The following is a 27567-nucleotide window of genomic DNA, read 5'->3' as shown; positions in this document are numbered from 1 at the left end:
TTCTATCAGCTTGAATCAGTCGGCCCATTCTCCTCTGACCTCTAGCATCAACAAGGCATTTTGGCCCACAGGACTGCCGCATACTGGATGTTTTTCCCTTTTCACACCATTCTTTGTAAACCCTAGAAATGGTTGTGCGTGAAAATCCCAGTAACTGAGCAGATTGTGAAATACTCAGACCGGCCCGTCTGGCACCAACAACCATGCCACGCTCAAAATTGCTTAAATCACATTTCTTTCCCATTCTGACATTCAGTTTCAGGAGATTGTCTTGACCAGGACCACACCCCTAAATGCATTGAATCCACTGCCATGTGATTGGTTGATGAGAGAATTGCATTAATGAGAAATTGAACAGGTGTTCCGAATAATCCTTTAGGTGAGTGTATTTTCTAAATATTAGCAATTACTGCTCTCTGTATTATAGGTCTTAGCTGACGAAATGTAATTTTGCCTACTATTGAAAAGTTTTGTTGCAAATTTAAAAAAAACAAAGCTTCTTAATACTGAATTCAGATTTGAATACCAGCATAATGAACAAATACCTGAATATTCAAATTATTCGGGCCAGCCCTACGCATTTGTGATATTTTTGAGGGAGAGATTGGGATTTCACATGAGACATGCAGGGAAATGGGGGAGGATGATGCTTTTTAAAAATTCCAGTCTTGGGGAGGGTTTCCATTTTTTTTTGCCAGACTGCGTTATCGGAGCCGGCTAAGAAGGGCGAATATCTCTTACTGAGTGTGTGACTGACTGACTGCCCCTTGTTAAATAGCGTAGTGGGTTGAGAAGCGAACTTAGTCACTTAAACTGTGTTTCAATGTCATTCACAAATGCATTGGTCAGGATATACATATGCCGGGCTATACTGACAGCTGGCAAATGCACAGCTCTTTCACGTGAGCGACCCGGGTTCGAATCTCGGGATAGCAACACTTTCTACTGCGGGCCAGCTGAACTAGGCTTGCCTGGTTTCTTGTTTGAATCCATGGGAGGGTAATTTAATTTTATAATCAAGTACATTTCAGTAGCCTATCTGTCAGAATTTTGGAATTTACGTATTGATTGGCGGAATGTACCGTATTTCTATATCAGCTTTCTATTGGCTATTGGATCAGTCCTCTTTGAGCTTGGTCTATGCAGATCGTGAATATAGCGCAATATGGTATTGAAAAATCTAAAAAGCAACAACCTTGGTGGTGTTGTGGAATTACGGAAGGAACGGAATAGTGAACTAAGTTCTCTACTCGAGAATTTACTAACCAATGTAATTCCGAGAAGGCTATGACATACCCAGTTGACAGTATTTCTAATCAGACTTGTCGATGAGGCAGTAAAGACAGTGTCTTTTAAAGTATATTCTCTTCATCTTCTACTTTATAAGTCTGCAGTGGCGACCTTGGCGAGTTTCTTTTCCCTGCGATCAGCTTCTTTCTGCGGCACAAGCACTTATCTTTCGCTAATACAGAATCATGGCAACTATAAGATTTTAAGATGATATGGATTATTTTGTATATTTGAACAATATTATTGGAATATATATTCTGATCCTGTGCAGGATCAGTACTACAGGGATGTAGAACTTCTTTCTTACTCTGTCTTTAGTTAAGGCTAATTAGTTGAACAGCTTGTTAGTCAAATGGATGGTTGCTTACTGGTTGGTTGGATGGTGTAATGATCCTCGGGAGACAGGTGTGGATTCAAGTGCAGAGCGTTATATTTATTAAAGGCAATGGTACAGGTAGGCAAATTTAAGAGAATAGTCAGGGCAGAACCAGGCAGGCGTCCAAAGCGGAGCAATCCAACCAGAGAGGGCTAAGGTACAAGAGGAGTAAACAACAGACATAAAATGAGATCAGGCAAGAGGTCGATAACAGGAAATCCGATGGGCAAAAGTACAGGCAAGGAACAGGCTAAAGGTGTTATCGGTGAGGATGAACAAAAACGATTCAAGGGATTGTTGGCATGTTCGAGAGAGGGAGGGAGGGAGGGAGGGAGTTAGGTGCGTGTGCGTGCGTGTGAGAGCTGGCACGGGACGTTGCAGATGGACAGATGGGTGGATTGTTTGGTCAGTCTGTCATACTTGTTGGTTCGTTGATCATCAGCGACGTCCATAATGCAGTGAGAAATCTCATTCTCTAGTTCAGCCAGCCTCAGACACCAGTCTTGGAGCTCCTTGTATTCAGGTGTGGTTTGCCTGCTAGATCTCCTTTTTATATTCAGGTGCGTCACCTTGAGTCGGTGGCAGAAGAGTAGATATTGATGTCAGACTGGTACTCCTCATCAGGTGCAAAGACGACAGTTCCAAGGAAATTCAGATGAGGACTTGACAGTTCTCTCCTCTGATGACTAAGCCCTGACGTCAGAGGACTGGGTGTGCCTACATCTGAGATGTAATCTCCCAAGTCAGATTTGCTGTATAGTTCTGAAGTTCAGTTGTGCTCATAAGTTTGCCTAGCCTGGCAGAAATTGTGTATTTTGGAAATATGACTGATCATGCAAAAAACCTGTCTTTTATTTAAGAATAGTGATCATATGAAGCCATTTATTATCACACAATTGTTTGGCTCCTTTTTAAATCATAATAACAGAAATCACCCAAATGTTTCTGATCAAAAGTTTACATACCCTTGAATGTTTGGTCTTGTTACAGACACAAAAGGTGACACACACAGGTGACAATGGTAATTAAAGGTGAATTTTCCACACCTGTGGCTTTTTAAATTGTCTGTATATAAATAGTCAATGAGTTTTTTTAGCTCTCACATGGATGCACTGAGCAGGCTAGATACTGAGCCATGGGGAGCAGCAAAGAACTGTCGAAAGTCCTGCGTAACAAGGTAATGGAACTTTATAAAGATGTAAAAGGATATAAAAATATATCCAAAGCCTTGCATATGCCAGTCAGTACTGTTCAATCACTTATTAAGAAGTGGAAAATCTGGGGATCTCTTGATACCAAGCCAAGGTTAGGTAGACCAAGAAAGATATCAGCCAAATCTGCCAGAAGAATCGTTTGGGTTACAAAGTAAATCCCACAGGTAACCTCAGGAGAAATACAGGCTGCTCTAGAAAAACAGTGTGGTTGTTTCAAGGAGCACAATACAACGATACCTTAACACAAATTAGCTGCATGGTCGAGTTGCCAGAAAGAAGACTTTACTGGGCCAATGCCAAAAAAGCCTGGTTATGATATGCCCGACAACACCTTGACGCGCCTCACCGCTTCTGGCACACTGTAATTTGGGGTGATGAGACCAAAATAAATGGTCACAACCTTAAGCGCTTTGTTTGGAGAGGGGTCAACAAGGCCTATAGTGAACAGAATACCATCCCCACTATGAAGCATGGTGGTGGCTCACTGATGATTTGGGGAAGTGTGAGCTCTAGAGGCATGAGGAATCTTGATGATTGATGGCAAGATGAATGCAGCATGTTATCTGAAAATACTGGCGGACAATTTGAATTCTTCTGCATGAAAGCTGCGCATGGGACGCTCTTGGACTTTCCAGCATGACAATGACCTTAAGCAAAAGGCCAAGTTGACCCTCCAGTGGTTATAGCAGAAAAAGGTGAAGGTTCTTGAGTGGCCACCTGTCTCCTGACTTAATATCATCAAGCCACTCTGGGGAGATCTCAAACATGCGGTTCATGCAAGATGACCAAAGACTTTGCATGACCTGGAGGCATTTTGCCAAGATGAATGCGCAGCTAAACCAGCTGCAAGAAGTCGGGGCCTTATAGACAACTATTACAAAAGACTGCACGCTGCCATTGATGCTAAAGGGGGCAATAAACAGTATTAAGAACTAAGATTATGCAGACTTTTGACATGGGTCAGTAAAAAAAAATTCTTTGTTAACATGTTTTGTTTTACGATTGTGCCATTCTGTTATAACCTACAGTTGAATGTGAATCCCATAAGAAATAAGATACATGTGTTTTGCCTGCTCACTCATGTTTTCTTTACAAATGGTAGATGTGTTACTAATTCTCCAAGGGTATGCAAACTTTTGAACACCACTAACTGTTGTCATAGAGTGTCTATAGAATGTGCTGCTAGCTTGTATCCCCACAGGGGTTTTGTCTCGCTTCTCTCCTGGAAAGGATCGGGATGGCACACCTGGCAGGAGCTGCCTGTCCATTTGACTGTCTGGGGAAACTCTGCTGTTTCCCAATGAGGTCAGTGCGGTGAAGGATTGGCAGCATTGGTTTGAGTTTGAAGCAGAGGCTTGTAGAATCTGTTGAGGTTTTATGAAAACCAGTTGAGACCGTAAGGACGATGAGTCTATGGAGCTGGATGACGTGTTGCTAGGAGGCCGGGAGTAAGGCGTGGTTGGAGACCACTCTGGGATAATGCTGATCTTCTTGACACAGGTTTTGCTTCTTCCAGGATGATCTGATGTTTGAGATCTGGTTAATCCTCCATTCTTCTCCTTAGATAGTGTCTTTGTTTCTGGGTCTGGAGCCTGTTGGTTGTTTTTTCCCTCTTTTGGATGACTTTGGACTTGTTGATTGTTTGGTTGATTCTTTCCCCTGTCTGAGGGGGATCTAAGCTTTCCAGAATGAAAAGATGATCTTGCACTGCTGTGGTTCTCATTTAAGTGTTCTGAATTTGAACTATTATTTTCCTTTTCATTACAGCTGACTCCACAGGATAGCATAAAAAGAAACTGAAAGGCAGCCTCAATCGGATGGGTTTTCTTTTTCTCTCTGAGCTTTTACTTCCTCTATATGCTAAGGTTGCCTCTTGGAGACATTTGTGCTTTGAGCTTGACCCATCTGAGATCAATGTTGCTCTGCTCTGACAGTCTAAACGTCTTGAATTTTCAGTCAAGGTACACTACACAAAAATACTTATGTGCTCTCGTAAGCAATATGAAGCAATATAAGGAACTAACTGAATGTTATTTGCTTTTATAAGAATGAAGCCATTATGATGCTTTTCTATAGCAACCAGTGATACGGTAATGGTCAGCATCGGCGTCACATGATACATTACAACACGCTGAGCCAAGCCCATCATTAGGGGAAACTACAGTTAGACCCCTAGGCAGCCATTAGAAAATGTGTTCTTTCTGAAGATGTCAGATAACAAATGAAATGGCAAAAAGTTGATGTGTAGCCGGATGTAACTCTAATTAGCACCAATGCCCAGACATGTTTTTGGAAGTTTGGACAGTATCAAGCCATTACGGTCACCTTCATAACCCTGGGCCAGATTACACTTAATCAGGGAATCTGCGAGTCCTTAGTCGTACATTTATTTATCAAAATAAAAATTAAGATTTGTCTTATTTTGTCCTTTTCTGTGATTAGGTGATGCAAAAATTGTGTCAACGCATTTTAGCTCTGGTCGTTCACAGAGAGGAACCACAATTTCAGTCAGATTTAGATATCATCAAGATATTTCGGTTGGCTGCTTTTCTCCCAACACCATTGTTCATGAGGTAGATAGCTAGGTTATATTAGCTAGCAACATAGTAGACATTGCGTGTTAAACTTTCTCTTAAAGTGTCAGGGAAATTTCTTAAACTGATATATTCTTACTGATTAAAGGACTGGGTCCCCATGTTTAGATAAGTAGAGGAATGTGGGAGAGGGGGATCTGGTATTTGTCTCAGGGAGCATCCTTGACTGGAATCAGCAGATTATAGGGTTAATCGTAAATCTGCCTATCTGTAGTTTGTCCAGATGCTTTAAGTCCTCCTCAAGGGTTGAGAAGGTTACCCAAGTGGGGGATGACAACATGTGCTTTGTGTGAAGCCTAGGATATGTGATAGAACAAAGGGAATGTGTTGTGTTGACATAAGACAGATGGGCAGCATCTTACCACACCCCTTTTTCACCATGACAATTGTCCTGTACTAATTTAGAGATTATTCATTGTTACTTTGTAACCTGTGTATTCTCTCCTTGCAAGAATGAACTGTTTATTGTGCATTTGAGTTTTCCTGTCTTACCTACCATTTTCGTAAATCGTTTTGACTTTTGCCATCACAAAAGACAACTACATGAAATAATGTAGTTAGCTAGGTTAGCGGATTATTTGTATTTCTTATGGTTTCAATATTATTCTTGTTATAATTATTAGGCTATAGGCCTATTGTTATAATTGTTTTAATTATTATATTAGTTGAACAAAACTTAGTACAAGACCAAACCAGATATCACTAGCTTTTGGCATTGAGATAAGTGAACCATTATGTTCATGGTGGGGGCACTGATTGGCCACACGCTTTGGTGATACGAATGGTGGTCCTTATGTATTTTTTGCGTGGGGTGTTGTGAAATTGGTATTAAATTGAATTTGAAGTGACATTAAAGTCTTACATTTAACTTGCTGAAACCTGCAGATACTCTGAGTCCGTTTTGTTGTTGTGTCTGGTTAGTGTAAAGGATGTAACTCCAGTTACTTGGCAAGTGCCACTTTGTCCTGATTTGGCACAATCCTGGCTTCGAACCTGGGATCTCCGCTTCATTAACAGATGAACTTCCTCCCACCAGCTTCTTTACTGGTCGCATTACTCAGAAGCCAGCTCAAGGGAAGTGCCTTATGGACATTTCAAGCTAAATAGTACATTTTACCAATCGCCATGTGCCACACTGGCAATTTACCATATTTGTGTGGGTTGACTCTGACATTGTTGTTCAAGGTTGCTTTGAAGAAAAGTGATGAAATGATAGCATCCTCCAAGTATTTGGACAGTGAAGCATTGCTTTTCTTTTGGAATATGATGACTAAACCCGAGGACATTCTATGACTAACATTGATCATTTTCTATGGAAATTGACACAATTTTTAATCTGCCTTATAGTATTGGGGCTTTTCACTTCATATGAAGTCTTTCACTTCCCCATCTCTTGTCATTTCCCTGGCAAGGATATGCTAAAAAATAAATTCTTTGAGCATATCCTTCCACTGACTTACTTCAGTGTGGCTTTACATTGAAACTTTAATTTGCTCTTAAATCGGAGTCTTCATTTGAGCCTTTAAATCTGGTGTTGAGCGAGTCATCGGTCAGAGTTGCTGTCCAATCCATAAATGGATATGGCCGGGAGCAGGGATGTTTATGAGCAGTTGGAAGGAGTGTGCTTGAAAACGATCTATGCATGTTTGTGTCTTTCTGTGGCTACAGGTGAGGGTGTGGTCATGTATTATGGATTAATTGCAAATGCTTTGTTTGTGGGATGCACCCAGGTACTCCAGAAATCCATACGATGTATTGGCAGTTTGTTTTCAGAAATGTGTGCCATAAATGTCATTGTAAATTAGAATAAAATAGATGTTTGAACACTACATTCATCAACATTTTTATAATTTTCTACAAACCTATTCTAAAAATATTCAACTACAACAAACTGCAATATTAAACATTTGGTTATTATAGAAATGTCTATGTATACACATACGTTGGGTTCCCTGAAAAGCAATATAAAAACTATTGACCTTTTCCTAATATGGATGAAATTACCCTTACATTAGGTTTGCATGATATTGGAAATAACTGACATTGTGATATTTTCTTTTTCTGTGATATATATTGCGATATGAAAAAATGTCTTCAGAAAGAGCTTTGGCTATCAACCTGACAGTATGTATCTTTCTTCCCCAGCCCCTACAATTAAAATGTTTTGAAACTCATGAAAAATTTTATATTTCAGAACAGGTTGCTAGGTAATAATATGTAACAGTAACATTATAGCAATAGACTCTGTGCACCAGCGTAGTGAGGAACTTCCGGTTTTGTCTAGGGTTTACTTACTAATACTCATCCGCATTAGTAAACACCTAAACTCACAACAAGATGAGTGATACTGTTGTACGAAAAAAAGGTACAAGTGGGGCATCATTTTAATCAGGAGAATGTCCTCTTTGTAATAAAATATGGCTTGCGCCATTCAACGACTTCAAACGCTAGACTAGAAATAGTCAGAAAAGGCGATTAAAAAAATATATATATATATATATACTTCCACGCAACGCAGGTTTAAGAGCAATTAATACCATATAGGACCAGATGTTTACTTCCTATGCCAGTTGTTATTTTTCAGTTTCGTTGTGAAATGAGGTTACCGTAGTAAAATAAAAGAGGAGACCTGTTTTGGTGCTTTTTTTGAGGCTATGGAATTTTAAGCTTCATTCAGGTAAGAAGAGCCTGAAGGAAGGTTTGTTTCAATTCACTTGCTATGGGGACGCGCTAGCGTTCCAGCTCAGCCAGTGTTCTTTTGCCGTTTTTGAGGATAGGGTGAATTTTTATGCATTCTATTGTCCTGCCTAATACTACACTAAAAAGGAACACGTCGCTAACTAGCTTAGCCGATTGCCGGCCTGCAAACCACAGTAAGCTACTTACCCTCTTAGTTGTGCAGATAACTGGATACGTAGAGTTTGAATCCCTTGTTCCGCTTGCTTTTGGAGCAGGGGACCAGGCATCAACAATTCGACGGACATCACTAATGCTTATTTTAGGCAGGTCTTGGAGACATCTACTAAAAACTGAAATTTTGGGCGACGCGGGTGATCGCCTTAAGTAAACCGGAAAATGATATGCCGACATCTGGCTGAAGCGGAAGTTCTTCCATACGCTTGTGCACAGAGCCTATAGCAACAGTCGTAAAATAGAATGCGCAATTGGGCATAACTTACTAACTGCAAGATGCAGTCTGTGACCAAAGCACTGCAATCTGGTCCACTTGTTCAGGGCGGCAGCCTTCACCATGTTCGCGGCATTCTATGTTGTTATACAGACTAGACGACTTTCATCTAGTCCCCAATCAGCTAAAGCTTCTCTCAGATGTTCTCACTTGTATGGTCCTCTGGGAAAAATACAGTTTGCAAACAGCGACCTCATTAAGTCCTCATTAATAAAGTGTACGGTCAGACTTATGTAGGGCTCCGTTGTCCGGCTGGACCACAAGTCTGTTGTTGCTGTATAATATTCCACTTGTGACAGCTCTGTTTGAACTTGTCTTGCACTTCTCGTACAGCTCTGGGATGCCAACTTGAGAAAAATAGTTGCGTGATGGCATTACATACCGCTTGTCAAGCAAACGGATCATGTTTTTAAAACCCTCTTTGGTAACTGTGTTAATTGGTACCATGTCTCCACGTGAAGTGTTATTGAATCTGTGTGACGTTTGGAACCTTTCTAGTATGGTGTTTTTGCTTTGGACGGCATTGAGATGCTTTGCACTCGTCATACGAAGATTTATGGTGACGCCTTAAATGATCAAACAAATTGGTTGTGTTGCCTCGTGTTTTGAGAAGAATGGCAAGGCACTCGACAAAGTACCTGTTTTTGGTCAACATCCTGTCTGTAGACGAAATATTTCCGTATAATTGAAGATGCATTTCTTTTTGCAACCAAATTCTCAATTTCTGTCTTTTTTGCCTGTTCCTCGCTCATCATTTCGTCATGCGCAAGCAGAGCCTGCATGTCAACTAAAGTGCAGCAACGAACCATGTTTATAAATAATAATAAACTGTGTATCCAGTTACCCATAAAGCAGAGTAAATTACATTATATCAGACAAATATAATGCTGGTTTTCTATTTGAAAAATATATATATTGTAGACTGATATATGTTTACCTTACTAAATCGCACGTTCTGCCATGTGCCTATTGCGGATGCGTATATCGCAATGTCGATACATCGTGCAGCCCTACCTTACATTTAAGATGACTGTCGACCCTTTAACCTAAGTTTCAAATCCACAGTGCATGGCTGAAACGCTATAACAACCACAAATTCGCTGTCTGAATACATTCGTATTGTGTATGATTCAATGCCTTCTTACTGTGTGTGTTGCAACAGGGTTATGTATAAATTAATGTTTCCATACCTCACTCATTCTGCCTGGGTGTGTGTGTGAGTTGGGCCATCAGCAAAACCCTGATGCTCAGCAGTAGTTCTGCTCCAGATAAGCTCTGTTCTGCAGCTTGTTGCCAGTTCTCTGTCTGGCATTCGGTCTTGCCCGCTGATCTGGCATCACGGCCCAGCACTGCTTATTTCTGGTTGGCCCGACACAGATAAAGAAGTCTGGAGAATCACTACCGCCTCATCTTTTTACTTTCATGACTCTTTAATTTGCAGTCCTAATGAAGCCGTCGTGTTGTTTAAAATGTCAGTAATAAAATAAAAAAAAGAGAAGAACATGACCCTTAACCCCAGGCCCCTGTGGCACAGGTCTACAGCAGCAGTACCGGGAGTGCCAGGAGCTGCTGGGGCTCTACCAACAGTACCTCTCCCAGCAGCAGGAGAAACTCAACCAGTCCATCGCCCAGCTCAGTCACGCCCACAAAAAGGTACTCCCGTTGTCTGTGTGTGTATGTCCATGCATGCTAGTGTACATACGATGGTGATGCAGATGTGTCTTTGACAGATGGGGAGGGTATTAGAGACAGTTTTACATTCTACAGTCTCCAAGCAGTTTACCGTTAATCAGCATGCTGCCAACAGATGCACACACGCACACACATATATATTTTCTTTTTAAAGACCCCTACTACAACTTAGACACCACATCAGATATCACAATAATGATAAAAAATGTTCCTTCATACGGCTGAATACAGTAGCACAACCGGTTGTTTTTCTCAAGGTAATCATAGAGATAAGAGTCAACTTCCCTGGCCCCCTGCTCTGAGGATAGATCACTTCATCATCCTCAGTGTCCTACAGTGGGCTTGAGTAATGTGTGTTTGCATGCTCTGTGACCTCGCATTGAATTAGTCAGTCTCTCTCTCGTCTTGCTGAAGGTGGGCTTTTCTTTCATTTAAGTGTTTATCTCTCTTGCTTCGGTGACCTTGGTTTCTCGTTGCTCAGCTCAAACTCGCTCAAATGCAATTTGGGCAAAAGATTCCATACGTCTTCGTTGTCCTTTGTACCTCAGCGGTTAATTCAGGCTGAAGTTTAGGTGCATAAGATTGAATAATATAGGGAGCCTCATTTACCTTCGCAGTTGTTTTTCAAGTAAAGGCATGTATGAAATAAAATTCCAATAGGATGGAAACCGAGGGGGTCTGTAAAATATATATGTTGACAGACAATTTTTGTTCAACACAGTGGGATCTTCCTGTTAAATTAATTATTCAAGCATGGCAATGTAAATCCTTTTATTATACAATACTGATGAAATGTCCATCCTTTTGAAGGTTATATGGAAACTAGATGAATAAGCCTATGTTCAGTGGTCTTCCCACTACAATTCCAATTCTGTTTAATAGGCTACAGATATAAAGCTTGATTTGAAATGGTAGTTTTGAACTAACATGGTGGTGAATGAAGACCGTAATGTTCTTGATGATATTGTCTGTGTGGCTTTTATCTCCACAGGCCCCCAGCAGTGAGGGAGGCTCCACCAAGCCTAGCAAGGAAGAGAAGGCCACAGCTTGGGATGGCTCCTACTTGGGTCTGCCCACTGCTGGAGGAAGCAGGCCAAATGGAGGTGAAAGGGAGAAAAGGGATGGAAGTGGTGGCATGGGAAGAGTCCTGCCTCTTAGTCCCGCCTCCCCCTCAGCCTCTCCCTACTCCGCCTTCAGTGACCGATCCCATGGACCAGTCAGACATTGTGTCTGCCAAGGAAGAGGGGTCCATAGCGAGCCTCGCCCATCGTCCAGCCCCAGCAGAAGGGACCACCTGGTCAGTGGAGGGTTTCCCCACAGAAACAAAGAAGATCCTCAACTCCGCAACACCAGCCCGCGGTGCCACAATGGGCCTGGTGAACCACCCGAAGATAGCAGAGGTGTAACTGGACCGCAGGTGTTGCTGCCCGAAGGGGACCCAGCAGGTGAGGGAGTAGGAGCACAGGGGGCCCTCACAGCACCACTCTTGGGCCGGGAGGACTGGGAGGAGAGGAGGCACCGGCTGCTCTTGCAGAAAATGCAGCTGGAGGTGGAGAGGGAGCGGCTTCAGGCGCGGCTGGCTCAGCAGGAAACGAGGCTGATCCGACAAAACCAGGAGCTCCGACACACGCGCCTTGACTACAACAGGTACTACATTATTTTTGAAGCTGTATATAGCGCGTTCTAGCTTGCTCTTAGTTTTCAAATAATGCAGTATGCATGGTCCTGCTTTTTTTGATGAACTCTGTCATGTTAAGCAGCTAATATTGTCTAAGGATTCTCTCACTTCGGTCATCCCCCTTCTTGGGTTTAGAAAGAATGGGACTGTACACTGCACTGTCACTTTACATGCGGTGCGTGTGGGTTAACATTTTCTCGCAATATCTCGTCAAATATTTGCCAGATTATTTGGCATAAATCTTCATCCCTTAGTTTTGAAGGCAGTCATATTAGTTCATTTTTTCATAGATAGGGCAAGTTTAAAATGTTTCCATGAAATAATGTAGCCTATTATTGTGCTGGCTGACATATCTTCAAATTCTATATTGAAAATTGTATTTGTATGTATAATTAACAATTACCTGATGAATTTTTGGCAGGCCAAATCAGAGAAAAGGGTCCTGATAATCTGGTCACTATGGTCACTGATGCACAACCTTTTCTTAAATTTTTGTATTATCTGCGAAAATATCTTGTGTGGAACCTTACTATAGTAGCAGCCGAGCCATATTGTATTATAGTTCAAATCAAGATTTTCCCACAGTGAAGGAAAAAGGCTAGGTCCTGAGTTCCAATAATTTATTATATCATATAATATTTCACATAGCGTTTTTCATTTAAACACAAACAAATGTAGGATTCTGACAGTGTTAGGTCTTGGCTTTTTGGTCTTCCACAGTTGACAGGGTGTTTGGGTACTATAGAAAGGAAGTAGTAATGATGGCAGTGTTGATGGTACCGGTAGGCAGAACAGTCAAATATAGACAGGGATGGAGTTCCTTACCTGTATTATTTAACCTTGTCTGAATCATAAACCACTGGAAGTGTAGCACCCGCCCACTCTAGCCTTGCTGGTTAAGAGAGCAGGGTGATAAGAACTGGAAGGGCATTGGGTGTGCTTTGTGAGACACACAGCTCGATATTAACTGACCCGAGTCCACTGGGATTTACTGCAATGACGCAGGGCCTTAATCACAAATTGGGAAGAACAACTGAATTTAAGAAGTGAACAGGAATAGAAAACTCAAAGTTGACAAGCTATGAAATTGCCAATTCAATAAGCCATTATTGTGCAAACCCTCTACATTCGGAGGGAATTTTATATGCCGAGCAACTATTTAACCAAGTGTGATAAGATCCGGCAGCCCCTCCTCATCCTTTTTTGGAACATTCAGCTCTGTAATATGTCACATTCTAGATGATGTGCTTTTCTTTTCCGTGGATTGGTCTTTGTTTGCCTGCCGTTTTTTCCAGGCAGTAGACGTGAGAGAAGGGACTGAATGGTGGAGAGGTGTTGGGTGGGAATGCATCTGGGGAGTGAGCAGGGCCAAGGACATGTCTGTAGTCAATGGGAGTCTTCAATTATTATTCAGTTTGTTCTTTTCTCACATCCATGTACTTTTTGTGGCATCTGCTGTGTTCTTTTCTTTTATGTTTCTTATGTGTTCAAAACAAATTGAGTGTAGAGGCTAATTTCCTAGCCTTGACAGTTGCCTTCTAGTATCGATTGATTGGCAGAGATAAAGATATCACCCACCTTCCAAGACTATTTACATATATTGCCCTGAAAGTCCACAACAATGACAAGTGTTTACAGTTGGGCTCATAAGTTTGCATACCTTGGCGGAAAACTTGACAGATCATGCAAAAAAAAATCTTTAAGGATAGCGATCATATGAAGCCATTTATTATCACATAGTTGTTTGGCTCCTTTTTAAATCATAATGATAACAGAAATCACCCAAATGGCCCTGATCAAAAGTTTACATACCCTTGAATGTTTGGCCTTGTTACAGACACACAAGGTTACACACAAAGGTGAAAATGGCAATTAAAGGTGAATTTCCCACCCCTGTAGCGTTTTAAACTGCAATTAGTGTCTGTGTATTAATAACAAGGTCATGGATCTTTATAAAGATGGAAAAGGATATAAAAAGATATCCAAGGCCTTGCAAATGCTAGTCAGTACTGTTCAATCACTTACTAAGAAGTGGATAATTCGGGGATATATTACCAATATATTACCAATAAGACAGTTTAAACAGAAAATATTAAGTGAAAGACAAACACATACAAGATGTTCACAGTAATTGGGGCCGGTACTTTATTTCATCCCTTGAACAGATTCCAGCAAGCCACCGCTGCCGAACTTGGCCATTCCCTAACCAGAAACGGGGCTGATCCTTTACCAAACAGCCATGCACCACTCAGGTAAATCCGTGCAGTCAGTCCCTGACTCTCTTGTTCATTTTCTCAATACATTTTTTGTTTTAGTAATCCAACCTTAATGTATGTGTATATGCAGCGAGATGAGAGGGTGTGACGATGCGTGGGGCTTGGCTGAAACAGCCGAACCAGAAATACCTCCACAGAAAGACACACTACCAAGTAAGTGTGTGTGTGAGCGCGCCAGCCTTGAATCAGCCAGTTACATTCTTGGCTTAGTTTTCTTCCTTGGTGTTCAGATGTTCATTTGATGTCCTCTGTCTGCAGTGCTCTGTCATGAGGCCAGGAGGGATATGGCCACCTCCCCCTTGGTTTCCCAAAGCGGTCCGGACGCCACACCTGTACCGGTGACACCCACCACTCTAACCAGGACCCCCCATGCACGGTAAATAAAGGTCCAGTCAAGAACACTAGGATTTATTTGGTTTGGCCTTCCCCTTCACACAATAGCAATGTAATGACTTATTTGTACAATATGTATCCCATTTGCAATTGTACATTGCTGTAGAATTTCCACAAATGACTTACTCTACCACTTTGATGTGTTCGTGGAATGTGATTTTGTGTGGAGTTTAGAAATGGTTTGATGCACTGGGCAGTGTAGCGCCTAGTCCGTTAGTCTTTGGGCCAGGTGGTTGGTAGGTGAGTACCACAACATATGCATTTTTGCTCATGATTGAGTTGAACCTGCCTATCAGAGCTGTGTTTTGAAAAGGCAATACCTGGGTTGAGGAGAGTCACTGATGATATTTCCTGCGCACTTCCTTGCCTGAAGCTTTAATTAGCACCTGATGAAATGCGTTTCTACATGAGTTTGTGTTGAGTTCCAAATTGTTTTGATTGGAGTGTATGGATGGATGAGGAAAGAAAAAATGAAGGAAGGCAGACAGAGTCCAGCGTAGCCAGGCCTTAGTGTTTGATGGGCTAAATTAAGCTTTCTCCCGGGCTAGTGGCGAGGCTGACAGGAGCCAAGCTGCCTTCCATTAGTCGGCTTAGCAGGGAACCAGCAGCAGGTACAATTCAACAGTCTTATGTCTCGCTCGTTCTCCTGCTCTCTATCTGCTTCTGTAATAATGATAAAAGAGAGGCTGAAATAGAGTGAGGTGGATGAAGAGAGGGAGATATGGGGAGAAGAGAGGAATAAATGTTATATCTTGAGGAACCCTCGAAGAAAATAAAATGAAATGCATTACTACCCCCTTCCCCTCACCTTCCATAGAAAGGAAATTCATTTGACAGTGGTGTGTTCCCTGTCATGTCTGAATGTTTGAATGGAAAGTGAATACTTTGACTTTGTTTTTCCTTGTTCTTTCTGGCAAGTGTATTTTTGTTTTTGCATATGAATATCAAAATGTTCTTCCCTTCTAGTGGCAACATGGACATCACAGGTCTAGCTAACATTAAGCCAAAAGGCAACTTGTCTCTGACTCAGGCCAGAAGAAATTTTATTCACAATGTGCTGAGAAATAGTAGTCAATCTTAGATAATTCAGTACTGTCCAAGTTACTACCAGGATTTGCCACTTGCACATCCTCAAGCAGTACTAACTCAAGACGTATAAACTTAAGCAGATGGCCTTTAAAACCACAACCAGGGAAATCATGCATACAGATCATAATAATTGTAAACTTGGAATGCATTTCAAATAGAGATTTGCTCTTAAAAATGCTTGTGTTTTTCATGGTTAAACCTTTTGCTTACGCATAAATCATGAATGTATTTTCAGGCCATGTAAACATGCATTTAATGTAAACCTAATGTCTAAAACCAGATATAATGTATGTGGAACAGAAAATTGACATGTCTTTTATAATAAGTTCCATTGCCATTATAATATTTAGAGCTGAAGTTTGCCTAAATAAAATGCAGGGAAGATTGAGAATTCCCAAAACGATTAAGTTAGCAGGATTTATGGTTTTTCAGGGGAGAAATCTGCATTAGCCGTGGTAACATGAATGTAAATTCATTAAATCATGCCTTCCAAAAAAGCCACACTTACCCAATTAAAGTGCAGTCATGATTCAGTAATGAATTCATTATTGGGTGCTTAAAGCCAGTTAGGTGACAGGCAAAGTCTCTGTCATATATACACACACCCCCCGGAAAAAATACAGACTTTCAGCTCCCACCAAAGATTTTCTATTGGGTTCAGGTCTGGAGACTGGCTAGGCCACTCCAGGGCCTTGAGATGCTTCTTACGGAGCCACTCCTTAGTTGCCCTGGCTGTGTGTTTCGTGTCCTTGTCATGCTGGAAGACCCAGCTACGAGCCATCTTCTATTCTCTTACTGAGGGAAGGAGGTTGTTGGCCAAGATCTCGCGATACATGGCCCCATCCATTCTTCCCTAAATATGATGCAGTCATCCTGTCCCCTTTGCAGAAAAGAATCCCCTAAGAATGATGTTTCCACCTCCATGCTTTACGGTTGGGATGGTGTTCTTGGGGTTGTACTCATCCTTCTTCCTCCAAACACAGCAAGTGGAGTTTAGACCAAAAAGCTCTATTTCTGCCTCATCAGACCACATGAGGTTCTCCCATTCCTCCTCTGGATCATCCAGATGGTCATTGGCAAACTTCAGATGGGCCTGGACATGCGCTGGCTTGAGCAGGGGGACCTTGCGTGCGCTGCAGGGTTTTAATCCATGACCGCGTAGTGTGTTACTAATGGTTTTCTTTGAGACTGTGGTCCCAGCTCTCTTCAGGTCATTGACCAGGTCCTGCCGTGTAGTTCTGGGCTGATCCCTCACCTTCCTCATGATCATTGATGCCCCACAAGGTGTGATCTTGCATGGAGCCCCAGACCGAGGGAGATTGACCGTCATCTGGAACTTCTTCCATTTTCTAATAATTGCCCCAACAGTTGTTGCCTTCTCACCAAGCTGCTTGCCTATTGTCCTGTAGCCCATCCCAGCCTTGTGCTGGTCTACAATTGTATCCCTGATGTCCCTACACAGCTCTCTCGTCTTGGCCATTGTGGAGAGGTTGGAATCTGTTTGATTGTGTAGACAGGTGTCTTTTATACAGGAAACGAGTTCAGACAGGTGCAGTTAATACAGGTAATGAGTGGAGAACAGGAGGGCTTCTTAAAGAAAAACTAACAGGTCTGTGAGAGCCGGAATTCTTACCGATTGGTAGGTGATCAAATACTTATGTAATGCAATAAAATCCTAATTAATTATAAAAAAGAAAATCTGGATTTTTCTCAGTTGTTGTGTACCTATGATAAAAATTACTGACCTCTACATGCTTTGTAAGTAGGAAAACCTGCAAAATCGTGTGCGTGTGTGTGTGTGTGTGTGTGTGTGCGTGTGCGTGTGTGTGTGCGTGTGCGTGTGCGTGTGCGTGTGCGTGTGTGCGCGCATTTAGGTTAATGCAAGCTACAGATTGCTCTCATCAGCCCTTTTTCTGGATCAGGAATTAAGTAAATCACGGTGAGAAATCAGTTTGATTAGATTCCAATTCCGAACGTGACTCTTAACATGAGTCACATTTTAAGAATTCAGTGAGACAGTGAAATCATTTGAGACATGCCACAGTCAACTGCAAGCAAATGGAGCAAAGTGAGGCTTGCTTGGGTCATTTTATTCAACATTTTATTCAACAAGTCCAAAACACACCCTGCACCGAATGAAATGTTTGTTAATGTATTTGATGCTTTTAACCATTAACATCTAACAATCAAAGTTGATGTAGTTGTTGCTGTAATGTTATTACTCATTGCTGCAGTGGTGATGGACATAGAAATATTTCTTTGCTCACCTGAATATTTTTATAGATTGGTAGAATTAATGCTTTTGGTTGACATCTAAACAACAATTTAGTGGGGTAGCTACTTAGGAAGATCTGTGTGACATTTCCGGGCAATTCTTGAATCTGTTACTTGATTAAAAAATAAAATCTCTCTCCAACTCTTTCCCTATGTAAAGATCACAGTAAACATTCTAATTTCAGGTGATTTATCTTTATTGGTTTAAATGGAATATAGCATGTCTTCTCATTCTGCAACATAAATTAGATCACTACAGATGGCTTTGCTGTGCATGTGAAAAGTGGAGAAAATGCATTGTTTCCTGACTGGAATAGCTGGATCAAATGTAAAACATGAAATTGAGTTGTGATCTCAACATTATTATATCAACCTTGTCATGAGCATTCCAATGGAGCATGTTGATAGTTGATCAGGACACATATACTTAGTTTGCTGTTATATTAAGTGTTTAAATTTTTTTTAAACATTTCAGTCAGACATCTCTCCAGTTCTTCTGGACAATAAAAATGTAGAAGCTGTTTGGACAAGCCGAATCAATCACATTTATTTAGGAAGCCATTTTTATATCAGCAGTTGTGAACAAGTGCTTTTACAGATACCAAGCCTGAAATTCCAAAAAGCAAACACCAATTAAAACAAAATAACCAATAGTTGCCCAAAAAAATTACCAGAACCTTCTCTCTAATGAGGAAATGTAGAGTTAAAACACCCTTTTTACACTTCCAATAGGACTACACTGCTGCATATTCCACTCTTACCTGCCCTTTAATCCAGACAACTCCAAACCCTAGTAATGCAACTGCTTAGGCTAACAAGCACCAGAGAATGCCTGCATGGGTGTGGGCATATTTTTAGTGTTGTCTGCTGTCCAGTAGCAGCTTGTTGCATTATTCAAAGACAGCCAATCTTGTGTGCAGAAGGGCGTCAATGAACCGTGTCATTTTAAGGGTTTCTTGACGGACCTGCGCCCTTGTGGCCCCTTAAAGCTGGAATCCTTAATAGTTATACTGTCACGTTTGTCTGCGATATTACTACAGCAAAGCAGTTATTTACTGCTTGGCCCTTCCCAGTGCTCTATGGATTTTGACGGACAGCCATTCTGAACTCAAGCACTGGCCTTAACATAAAGTTTTCTCAGTATGCATAATGTTGCATTTGTATGCCAGAAAGGCCAGGTGCTTCGTCAAAGTGCAAAACAAATATGTACAACATGTTTAATTACTCTGACATTTTTTTAAGTCATGTTACCCCTTGACATTTCCTTAATAAATTAATACTACACACTGTCCTTGAAAACTGTTGTAAAAATCTGTTTTCTGAGGCCCTCCTGGTGGTAGGCAATATGGTATGTTCTGCTGTTGAAGGTTCTAACCATTAAAGGTACCCTGTGGTGTTCATAATCACCTTGATGATTGCCTTGAAATAAAAAGTGTAGATTTTATTGGGGGGGAATAGGTAAGTTGTTGAAAATAAACAATACATACTGTAATTAGCTATGCTATTTAATCAACAATGGAGAACAGGGTCCGCTATTTATATGAATCTAAAAAACAATTTCCCTTGCGCTGCAGGAGCTGTGTATATTTTGCTCTGTTCCAAGATAAAAAAAATAAAAATAATTAACACTGATGGAGAATTGCTTACTCACTGATGATTTCAGGTAAAAAGTTGCTATGCTAAACAAACAGCTAGCCGTTAGGAAAAACCACATACTCCTACATTCTCATTCTCCTCCACCTCAATGGCTGCATATCGCACTGGGATGATGGGTCTCTCACCATCCGGCAGACGGTCTTCGGTAGACTGGCCATTGCTCTCTAGGCATCCACCAGAAAGGATCTCCCTAAGAGACTATAGCTGGTGGGTTGTTTATTAATGAGTCACAGGATGCTTCTCTGGATCCTGCTAACCAGTCATGGAAACACATTTGTCTGTCGGGGGTGGCGGCCTCCTCCTTTTGAGCCATCTACCGTGATGGGGTGCTGGTTCAAATTATATTATGTGCATGAAATCTGAGAAGCTCAAAGACCGCGACTTGCTTTTCTTGGGTGGAACTTGGCTAAAAATCTTGTTGTCTCAGGCCCAATTCCTTAGTCTTGCTGTTGTGGGACCAAATTTTCGTTGTCTTTCGTCTCTTTACCTGTGGCTAATGTGTCTGTCCAAGAATGTGGGCATGTCCTTTGTGGTCAACTTTAGACTCTTTTTGGAAAAGGCCATACTACTTTGTTGAAGATGGAATTAATCTGGGTGAAAATGATGCCCGACTGCTGTCGTCAAGCCTTTGAAAGGTACCTGGACAATTAAAATGATATAAGGACAACATTAGGTCCGACCCTTGATAGTCAGTTCGTACCATCTTTTTTTATGTCACTGTGAGAGCTCTAATGGGGTAGTTCTGTAATTCAACAGCAGTGTCCTTTTATATCAGCAGTTTTTTTTGAAAACTAGTAGTAATCCTGTATATGTTCACAATCAACGTTTTTGTTTCTGAACCTAAATATCTATTGTCTATTGTTTAAGTTTGACTTCTCTAATATCTTTAACTCAGTCATATCCAGACATTTTTATGTCTAACTCGATTATCAAAGAAGACAAACAATACCGATATTGAATACTTGAATATTGAAGAGCAGATAAGATGGGTAAAGTTCACTTCTCAGAAGTTGGGCGCCGGTTCATAGAGTACAAGGGAGAGACCAAATCAGCCCCACAGGGATCCTGTTACACCTGATTGCCCCATACTCACACACACTCTCTCACGCTGGCATGCACACAGTAACACACACACACACACACACAGTAATTTACCCACTAACTGTTATTGACAGGTAGAGAGATTTACTAACCTTAAGATTCCCCAGATGTATTATCTCAGTTTGCTTCTCCCAGGTGCGCGCGCACACACAAACCCACAAGTCTAAAGATGCATTCAATGTACATTAGAAAACAACTGTGGATGGAAAACTACAGTGTTCACTCTTTCGGTAGCAATTAAAGCTTCACAAGGATACTACCACACATATGCCAAAGATCACATGGGTGTCTACCACTGACCCTCAATCTCTGAAGCGTGCAGATGCAAATCGATTCTGCTTAAAACGAGCAGAGAATTAGGTTATCAACATCAGCAGAGCATGCTTTAAGAATTCATGTTTTGTATCTAAAATGCACTCGTCCAACTGTGTACACTGAATAATTTATCTAGCAGCCAGACTGAAGGATTGAATCTCTATTAGCTTAATCTCCCGCTTTGGTTTATTTATTTCTTCCCTCATTCTTATTCTGGAAAGAAGGCCCCCATGCATGCTTGCTCGCCCACTCACTCTGTCTTTCACCTGTAACATCTCATGCCCTTCTGCCTCTCAATCCCAAAGCCTTAGACTGCTGGTTATCTTTTGGTTTCTTTGGACACTACAGAATCAAATAAAATGTTGTTAACAGTTCATTTGTGCAGAGCTATCCATTCTTATTTTTAATAGCTTAACTACATCCTTTCTTATTCTGAATAGACTGCTGTATAACAAAATAAATTATACCAAAATAAGTAAACAAATGTTGAGCCCCATTATGTTACCGTCCATCTTTCACAGTGAGAACTGGATTAGGCATTCTGTAAAAAATGAAAATGTCCCTGTCAAAAAAAATATCCTAACATGCTACACTTTTTTACAAATTCTAAATAACGTAACATTTATTATTTGGTCTGTTGTATAAAATTATAAAGTTTCTTGTTAGAAAAACTAGTTGCGTCTGGCTTCAGAGATGCCCTGTGGCAGGTGACAATGTTGCCACCTGTGCTGCTTGTGGCAGACATGCAAAGTTGCTTCTTTGCCAAATTTCCAATATGTGTAAGATTTGCCTTATAGGCTTCTAACCATTCCAAAATGTTTGCCTGAGACTCAGCATCTGGTGACAAAGGGTATTTTCTAAGTCCCATGTCAATTTCCTCTTGTTTTGTAAGGCCTGATGTGCTTGTTTCAGTTGCCCAGGGTTGTCTTTGTCTTTTCTGCTGGCTCTGATGCAGCAGCGTCTGGCATGGCTGCTCCATGAGTGGTGATTGTCCAGCAGCCTGTGTCATGCTCCTCCCTAGCTTTGACTTTCATGGACATTATCTGGCGTAGTGGATTTTAAAGTGAGGATCCACAAGAGAGGATATGTCCTGGATTACGTCGGCTGTGTCTTCCCCATCATTTTTCTCAGTGATATAATCAGGGACAGTGGTCTTGGTCTATTTTAGCTCCATGTCTTTCAGGTTTGAAAAGCCTGTTTTTGAACTGGCCGAGTATGTGTTTCAGATATGACACACTAACATAATAATTCCCAGAATGAGCATCAGTAAAATCCAAGAGGACTCAGTGCTTTGGGCACTGATTCGAGGATCTCCAGGTCTTGCCAAGTGGGCACCTGGTGCTTGGACCTATCTGTTGAGAGAACTTGATTGATGGCCTTCTCTTGCTCGAAGAACCGACAAATCGTCTTTTGTCATGAGCCCCTCTTGGTTGGTGAATCTTATCATCTGGTGCTTGGGCAGGTTGAGTTTTTCTTGTTGCTTTGCCAACTCTCATCTTTTTCCAGCTTTTTGTAAAGGCACTGACAACTTCTTGCACACTCCAGCTGCTCAGTCAATACAGTGATAATAGTGATATTCTGCACTTCTTTCTGGGGAGAATGGTAAAACTCATAATTAATATTATGCATTTCTTAGTGGTATTATATACAGCACCTGAAAAAATTAAGAGACAACTGCACCTTTTTCTTTCCTTTCCAAAAAAGTTGAAAAGGAAGCTTTTGAATGAGGAACAGAAGGGTTAAAATTCCGATACCACGGCAAATTTCCGATACCTTCTGTTACTCACTCAAAACCTCTCTTTTCATCTTTTTTGGAATGGAAAGAAAAGCTGTATTTTTTTATTTTATGAAAGTTTTACTACAATAACAATCTTTTTTTATTGCTATTTGCAAACCTAAATTAGAACAAAAGTTAAAACTAGAACAATATTTCTATAACCCAGCCACTTAAGTTCACCCCTTTCTTCTTATGTATTTGCTTGTACGAATGTCATCTTCACTTAAACACTTGACAGATAAATGTAACCTAATTTAACAAATAAAGATTATGCATTGCTGGCAGTTATTAATAAAAAATGTGCAGAACAGTTCATAGCGCTAGTGTTGCCTCCTCGTGAAATAACGTTACGTAGCCTTTTCTTATAACCGCTTACATCAAGACCCATTATTATTGCCCTTTATTCCTAACAGTACTAATTCAACTCATTTATTCAGAAGCTTTCATTTCATTGGGATTGAGATCTGGTCTTTTGACTTTCATAACCCACCTTGTTTATTGCCATTCTGTTTTAACTTTGCTTGTGGGTTTTAGATAATTTGTCCAATAGATCTGTTTAGATCTGTTGCAAGATCCATTTTTGTTTCAACTTCAGCTTTTTGACAGATGGTCTCACATTCTCCTCAAGAAGTCTCTGGTACAATATGGAATTCTTTGTTGACTTAGTGATTGTAAATTGGCCAGGACCTATGGCAGCAATACAGCCCCAAACCATAATGTCACTGCATCCATGTGTTAAAGTTGGTATGAGATTCTTCTCTTCAAAGGCAGTGCTCCGTTTTGCCAAACATCCCTTCTGGCATCGCGGCCTACCAATTACACCTTTAGCTCATCTGTACAGAGCTCATGCACATTGTTGCAGATGTTTTAATCCTTATCCAGGTTGTCTGTCAAACTTTAGTCATGTCTTGATATTATTTTTTGAGAGCAGAATCTTCTTTCCTGACCTTCCCTATAGGCTATAGTTTAAGGTGTTCTTCTGACAATTGATTCCTGCACTTCAACATTTATTGTGGCAACAAGCCAGTACTGTATATTCCTTGGTATTGCACTGGGGTTCTTAAAAAATTCTGAGCATCTTTCCATCAGCTCTTGGCCTGAATTAGATGGGACTACTTGTCCTATGTAGATTTCCAGTGATCTTGACTTTTCTCTGTTTGTAAATGATCCTTGTGACAGTAGAATGTTGTGCTTCAAATTGCTTTTTACCCCTCAGTTTAGTTGTTCTTCTGAGAGCATTCGATAGGTCTTTATCTTGACGTACCATAATTCCCCATTTATAACCCGCACCGTGTATAAACCACACCATAAATTTTATAGCTTTGTGTGCATACAAACCAGAGTATTAACCACACCCATACATAAACAACAGAGAATTGTGACTCGTACATACATTGTACATTCATATTAAACATCTGTCATAGGGCGCTAACTAAATTTGTTGAAGAATAAAATGTTTTTGAAAACCCTGTAACGCCAATTGTATAATATTTGCTGCATGAGTTTGAGACACTTGATGTCGTCAAGTGATCATCCACCGATGTAAAGGTCCATCGGTGGAAGCGGTTTAAAAAAATGTCCGCTCGTGTATTAGACGCACCCATGTATTAACCACTGTAGTTGAACATTTTTCAAAATCTGTGTGTAAATCCATGGTTTATAAAAGGGAAATTATGGTAATGTTACCAAACATCCATAAGATTAAGACCAAACCAGACCATTCTTTTAATCTTTATCGAAGACTGGGCTTTCCCAAGTTACTCTTTCTTATCATTTGAAAATAATTTTTATTCAAATGTTATCCATTTTATGTGAGGTGAAGGTAGGGGTGTACAAGCTTTTATCAGAATAAGGAAACTGCATTTCTGTTTAATTACATTAATGATTTTAACGTTAAATTTTTGTGTGATTTGTTAAATTGGGTTACCTGTATCATTGGCTCAGTTATCTACAGGTGCTGGTCATAATTTGAATATCATCAAAAAGTTGATTTCATGTCAGTAATTCCATTCAAAAAGTGAAACTTGTATAATGTATACATTCATTCCACACAGACTGATATATTTCAAGTGTTTATTTCTTTTAATTTTGATGATTATAACTGACAACTAATGGAAACCCCAAATTCACTATCTCAGAAAATTTGAATATTGTGAAAAGGTTCAATATTGAAGACACCTGGTGCCACACTCTAATCAGCTAATTAACCCAAAACACCTGCAAAGGCCTTTTATGGTCTACACAATCATGGGGAAGACTGCTGACTTGACAGCTGTCCAAAAGACGACCATTGACACCTTCAACAAGGAGGGCAAGACACAAAAGGTGTCTTTTTGAATGGAATTACTGAAATAAATAAACTTTTTGATGATATTCTAATTTTATGACCAGCACTTGTATGTGTCCAAATATGTAATAAGTATCTAGTGAGGCTGAATGGTCTGATTTGGACTGATCATATCTGTCAAGGTCATGTTGATTCATCAGTTACAATATCATAGCAATGTGAAGTATGACACGAAAGTATAATTGGTGACTTCTAAATGACATTTTTAAAGTAGTTTCATTTGAAAACTGTTCAAGTTACAACTATGGAATTGAGTTTCCTGACCTAACTAAACATTAGGGACTTTTCTCAGGGATACCAACGCCGGCTAGCAAAATCTGCCTCAAATTTGCATAATATATGGGTGAGCTCTATTATATGCCTCTCAAGCCAGTGTTGCCAGGTATCCCCGCGCACAATGTGATGTGACTCCATTTACAATTCATCGGAATTCATCGGCACAATTTCGGAAGATGACGTTCGTCTTTGAAATGTCTAGTGGACAGGGCCCTAAGTTTGGCTGTTTGGCACATACATTAATGTGAAGACGTTTCACCAATGCTACAACATAAGAATACATTTTCCTTAAATATTTTTTTCAGGTTTTTTAAATTTAAAAATGGTCACACAAATCCCTCAAAATTCCTGGATTGTACATTTTAATGCTTTTTTTATGAATAATTTATTCCTATTTCTTTTCAGGTTGGACTCCTCCTTGATTGAGTTATTGCAGGTCTTCAGTCCCATCTCTGGGCCTGAGCAAAACCGACCAACCTCCCAGCGAGAATATCATGTCCGATGTCCGCCCCCCTTAAGTACCCCCAAGCCAGCCCGCCAAACTCTGCTCTCGCCCTCTGGCCGCTACTGGGCCCCTGAACAGGATCTGGAAGAGAGTCAGATACTGGAAGATATCTTCTTCATTTGCTAAGGCAGGGGTGATAAAAGAAAATGTAAAAAGAATGATTAATAATTTACTAATTGTTCACTGTTGGCACTTAAATTAAACCTGTGCCTTTTATTTTTTCTTACATTTTATCCTAGAATTTCCAAAACAATCATGATTTTGTTGATTTTCTATTTTATTTTGTATTATGCTTGTATTTTATATTGATTGTAAATAAACATATTTAAGATTTGTGCAGTGGTCCACACATTTTCTGGTCTCCCAGATAGTATTGTCTCTATAATCATTCTCATTACTAAACGGTGACATTCTTAAAAAGCTTATTTTTCCAGCTTTTCAACTAATGAACTGGGTTACCTGACAGATGTAAACATTTGGGTAATAAAAAATGAGTATGGTGAATCTAGCTCACGCTTTCTATTTGCAGATTCTAAATGTATTCATTGTCGAGGCCAATTCAAATTTGTCCAAATTTGAAGTCCATTGTTGGTACTCCCACAATGCTTCAATAAATTGACTCCGAAGGCATTCAGGTCACGAGAATGGTTTGTTAATAAACTACCTCTTTTGATACATTATGTCGACAGTAGAAAGAATACAATGGATTAATGGCATTTCTACTACCAATGAGTAATTTTTACCAGGCTGTGTAAATGGAGCTGGCTAAGAAGGGCAAATGTCTTTGACTGACTGACTGGCCAACCATTGTAAAATAGCGTAGTGGTTAGGGGCGCAGTCTGCCACACAGGAGAATGGATATCGAATCCGGCCAGTGACAGAAATAAGGATTAGTTGAAGAAAAACTAAAAGTTCACTGTCTAAAAGCTTCAGTACCTACACAAAGTAGGCCAAAAGAAGAACTGTTTATTGTTATGTTGCATTGGGTGAACTATAACTGACAATGTCTAACATAAATCGCTTTCTTTAAGTGTTGGATTGTCTTGTTGCATGCTGCTCTCTTACACTGGAAGAGTTATTTAGAGTGGGGTTATTTAGAGTTGTATACAGACAATCAGGACGTTTCCAGTGATGTGCAGAGAGGTACTAGTCAGGGTAGGCAACTACCAAATTACACAAAATGTCTCTAAAGGTAAAACACGTACAGGGTAACAAAATAACTAAAATCTAGAATACAAATAATGTTATGATAGTAAAAAAATGTACATAGGAAACAGTATTGGATATATTGCTGGAAAATAAATGGAATGTACAGTAACAATCATTGAGGTTGCATACATAGGATGTAAGGTATGAGGACATTTAGTCACTTTCTCCAAGATATTAGTGTAACGATTTCACAGAACTTTTATTATTTGTTAAACGAGTAGATTTCATAAAATAGCTTATTTCTAAAATAAATTAATGTAAATTTAGACGATTAAAAAAAAACTAGGCAAACCTAGTTCAGCTGGCCAGCGATTAGAA

The 27567-nt window shown here is 40.3% G+C and overlaps 1 protein-coding gene across 2 annotated transcripts in view; it reads left to right on the top strand.

The window, feature by feature from the left end:
- Nucleotides 1–26320, top strand: part of kiaa1328 (KIAA1328 ortholog) — a 36029-nt gene extending 9709 nt beyond the window's left edge. For both annotated transcript variants that reach the window (XM_010880998.5, XM_010881001.4), the window contains 6 exons: nt 10196–10314; nt 11345–12000; nt 14197–14283; nt 14378–14460; nt 14566–14683; nt 25941–26320. In XM_010880998.5, coding sequence (XP_010879300.2) covers nt 10196–10314; nt 11345–12000; nt 14197–14283; nt 14378–14460; nt 14566–14683; nt 25941–26166 — 1289 coding nt within the window. In that variant the 3' untranslated portion in view covers nt 26167–26320. The remainder of the gene's footprint in view (nt 1–10195; nt 10315–11344; nt 12001–14196; nt 14284–14377; nt 14461–14565; nt 14684–25940) is intronic.
- The last annotated feature ends 1247 nt before the right edge of the window (nt 26321–27567 follow it).

The sequence above is a fragment of the Esox lucius genome, chromosome 17, assembly GCF_011004845.1.
Source record: "Esox lucius isolate fEsoLuc1 chromosome 17, fEsoLuc1.pri, whole genome shotgun sequence".
Lineage (NCBI taxonomy): Eukaryota > Metazoa > Chordata > Actinopteri > Esociformes > Esocidae > Esox > Esox lucius.
The sequence above is the reverse complement of the archived record's forward strand: the minus strand, read 5'-3'. Positions and strand labels throughout refer to the sequence as shown.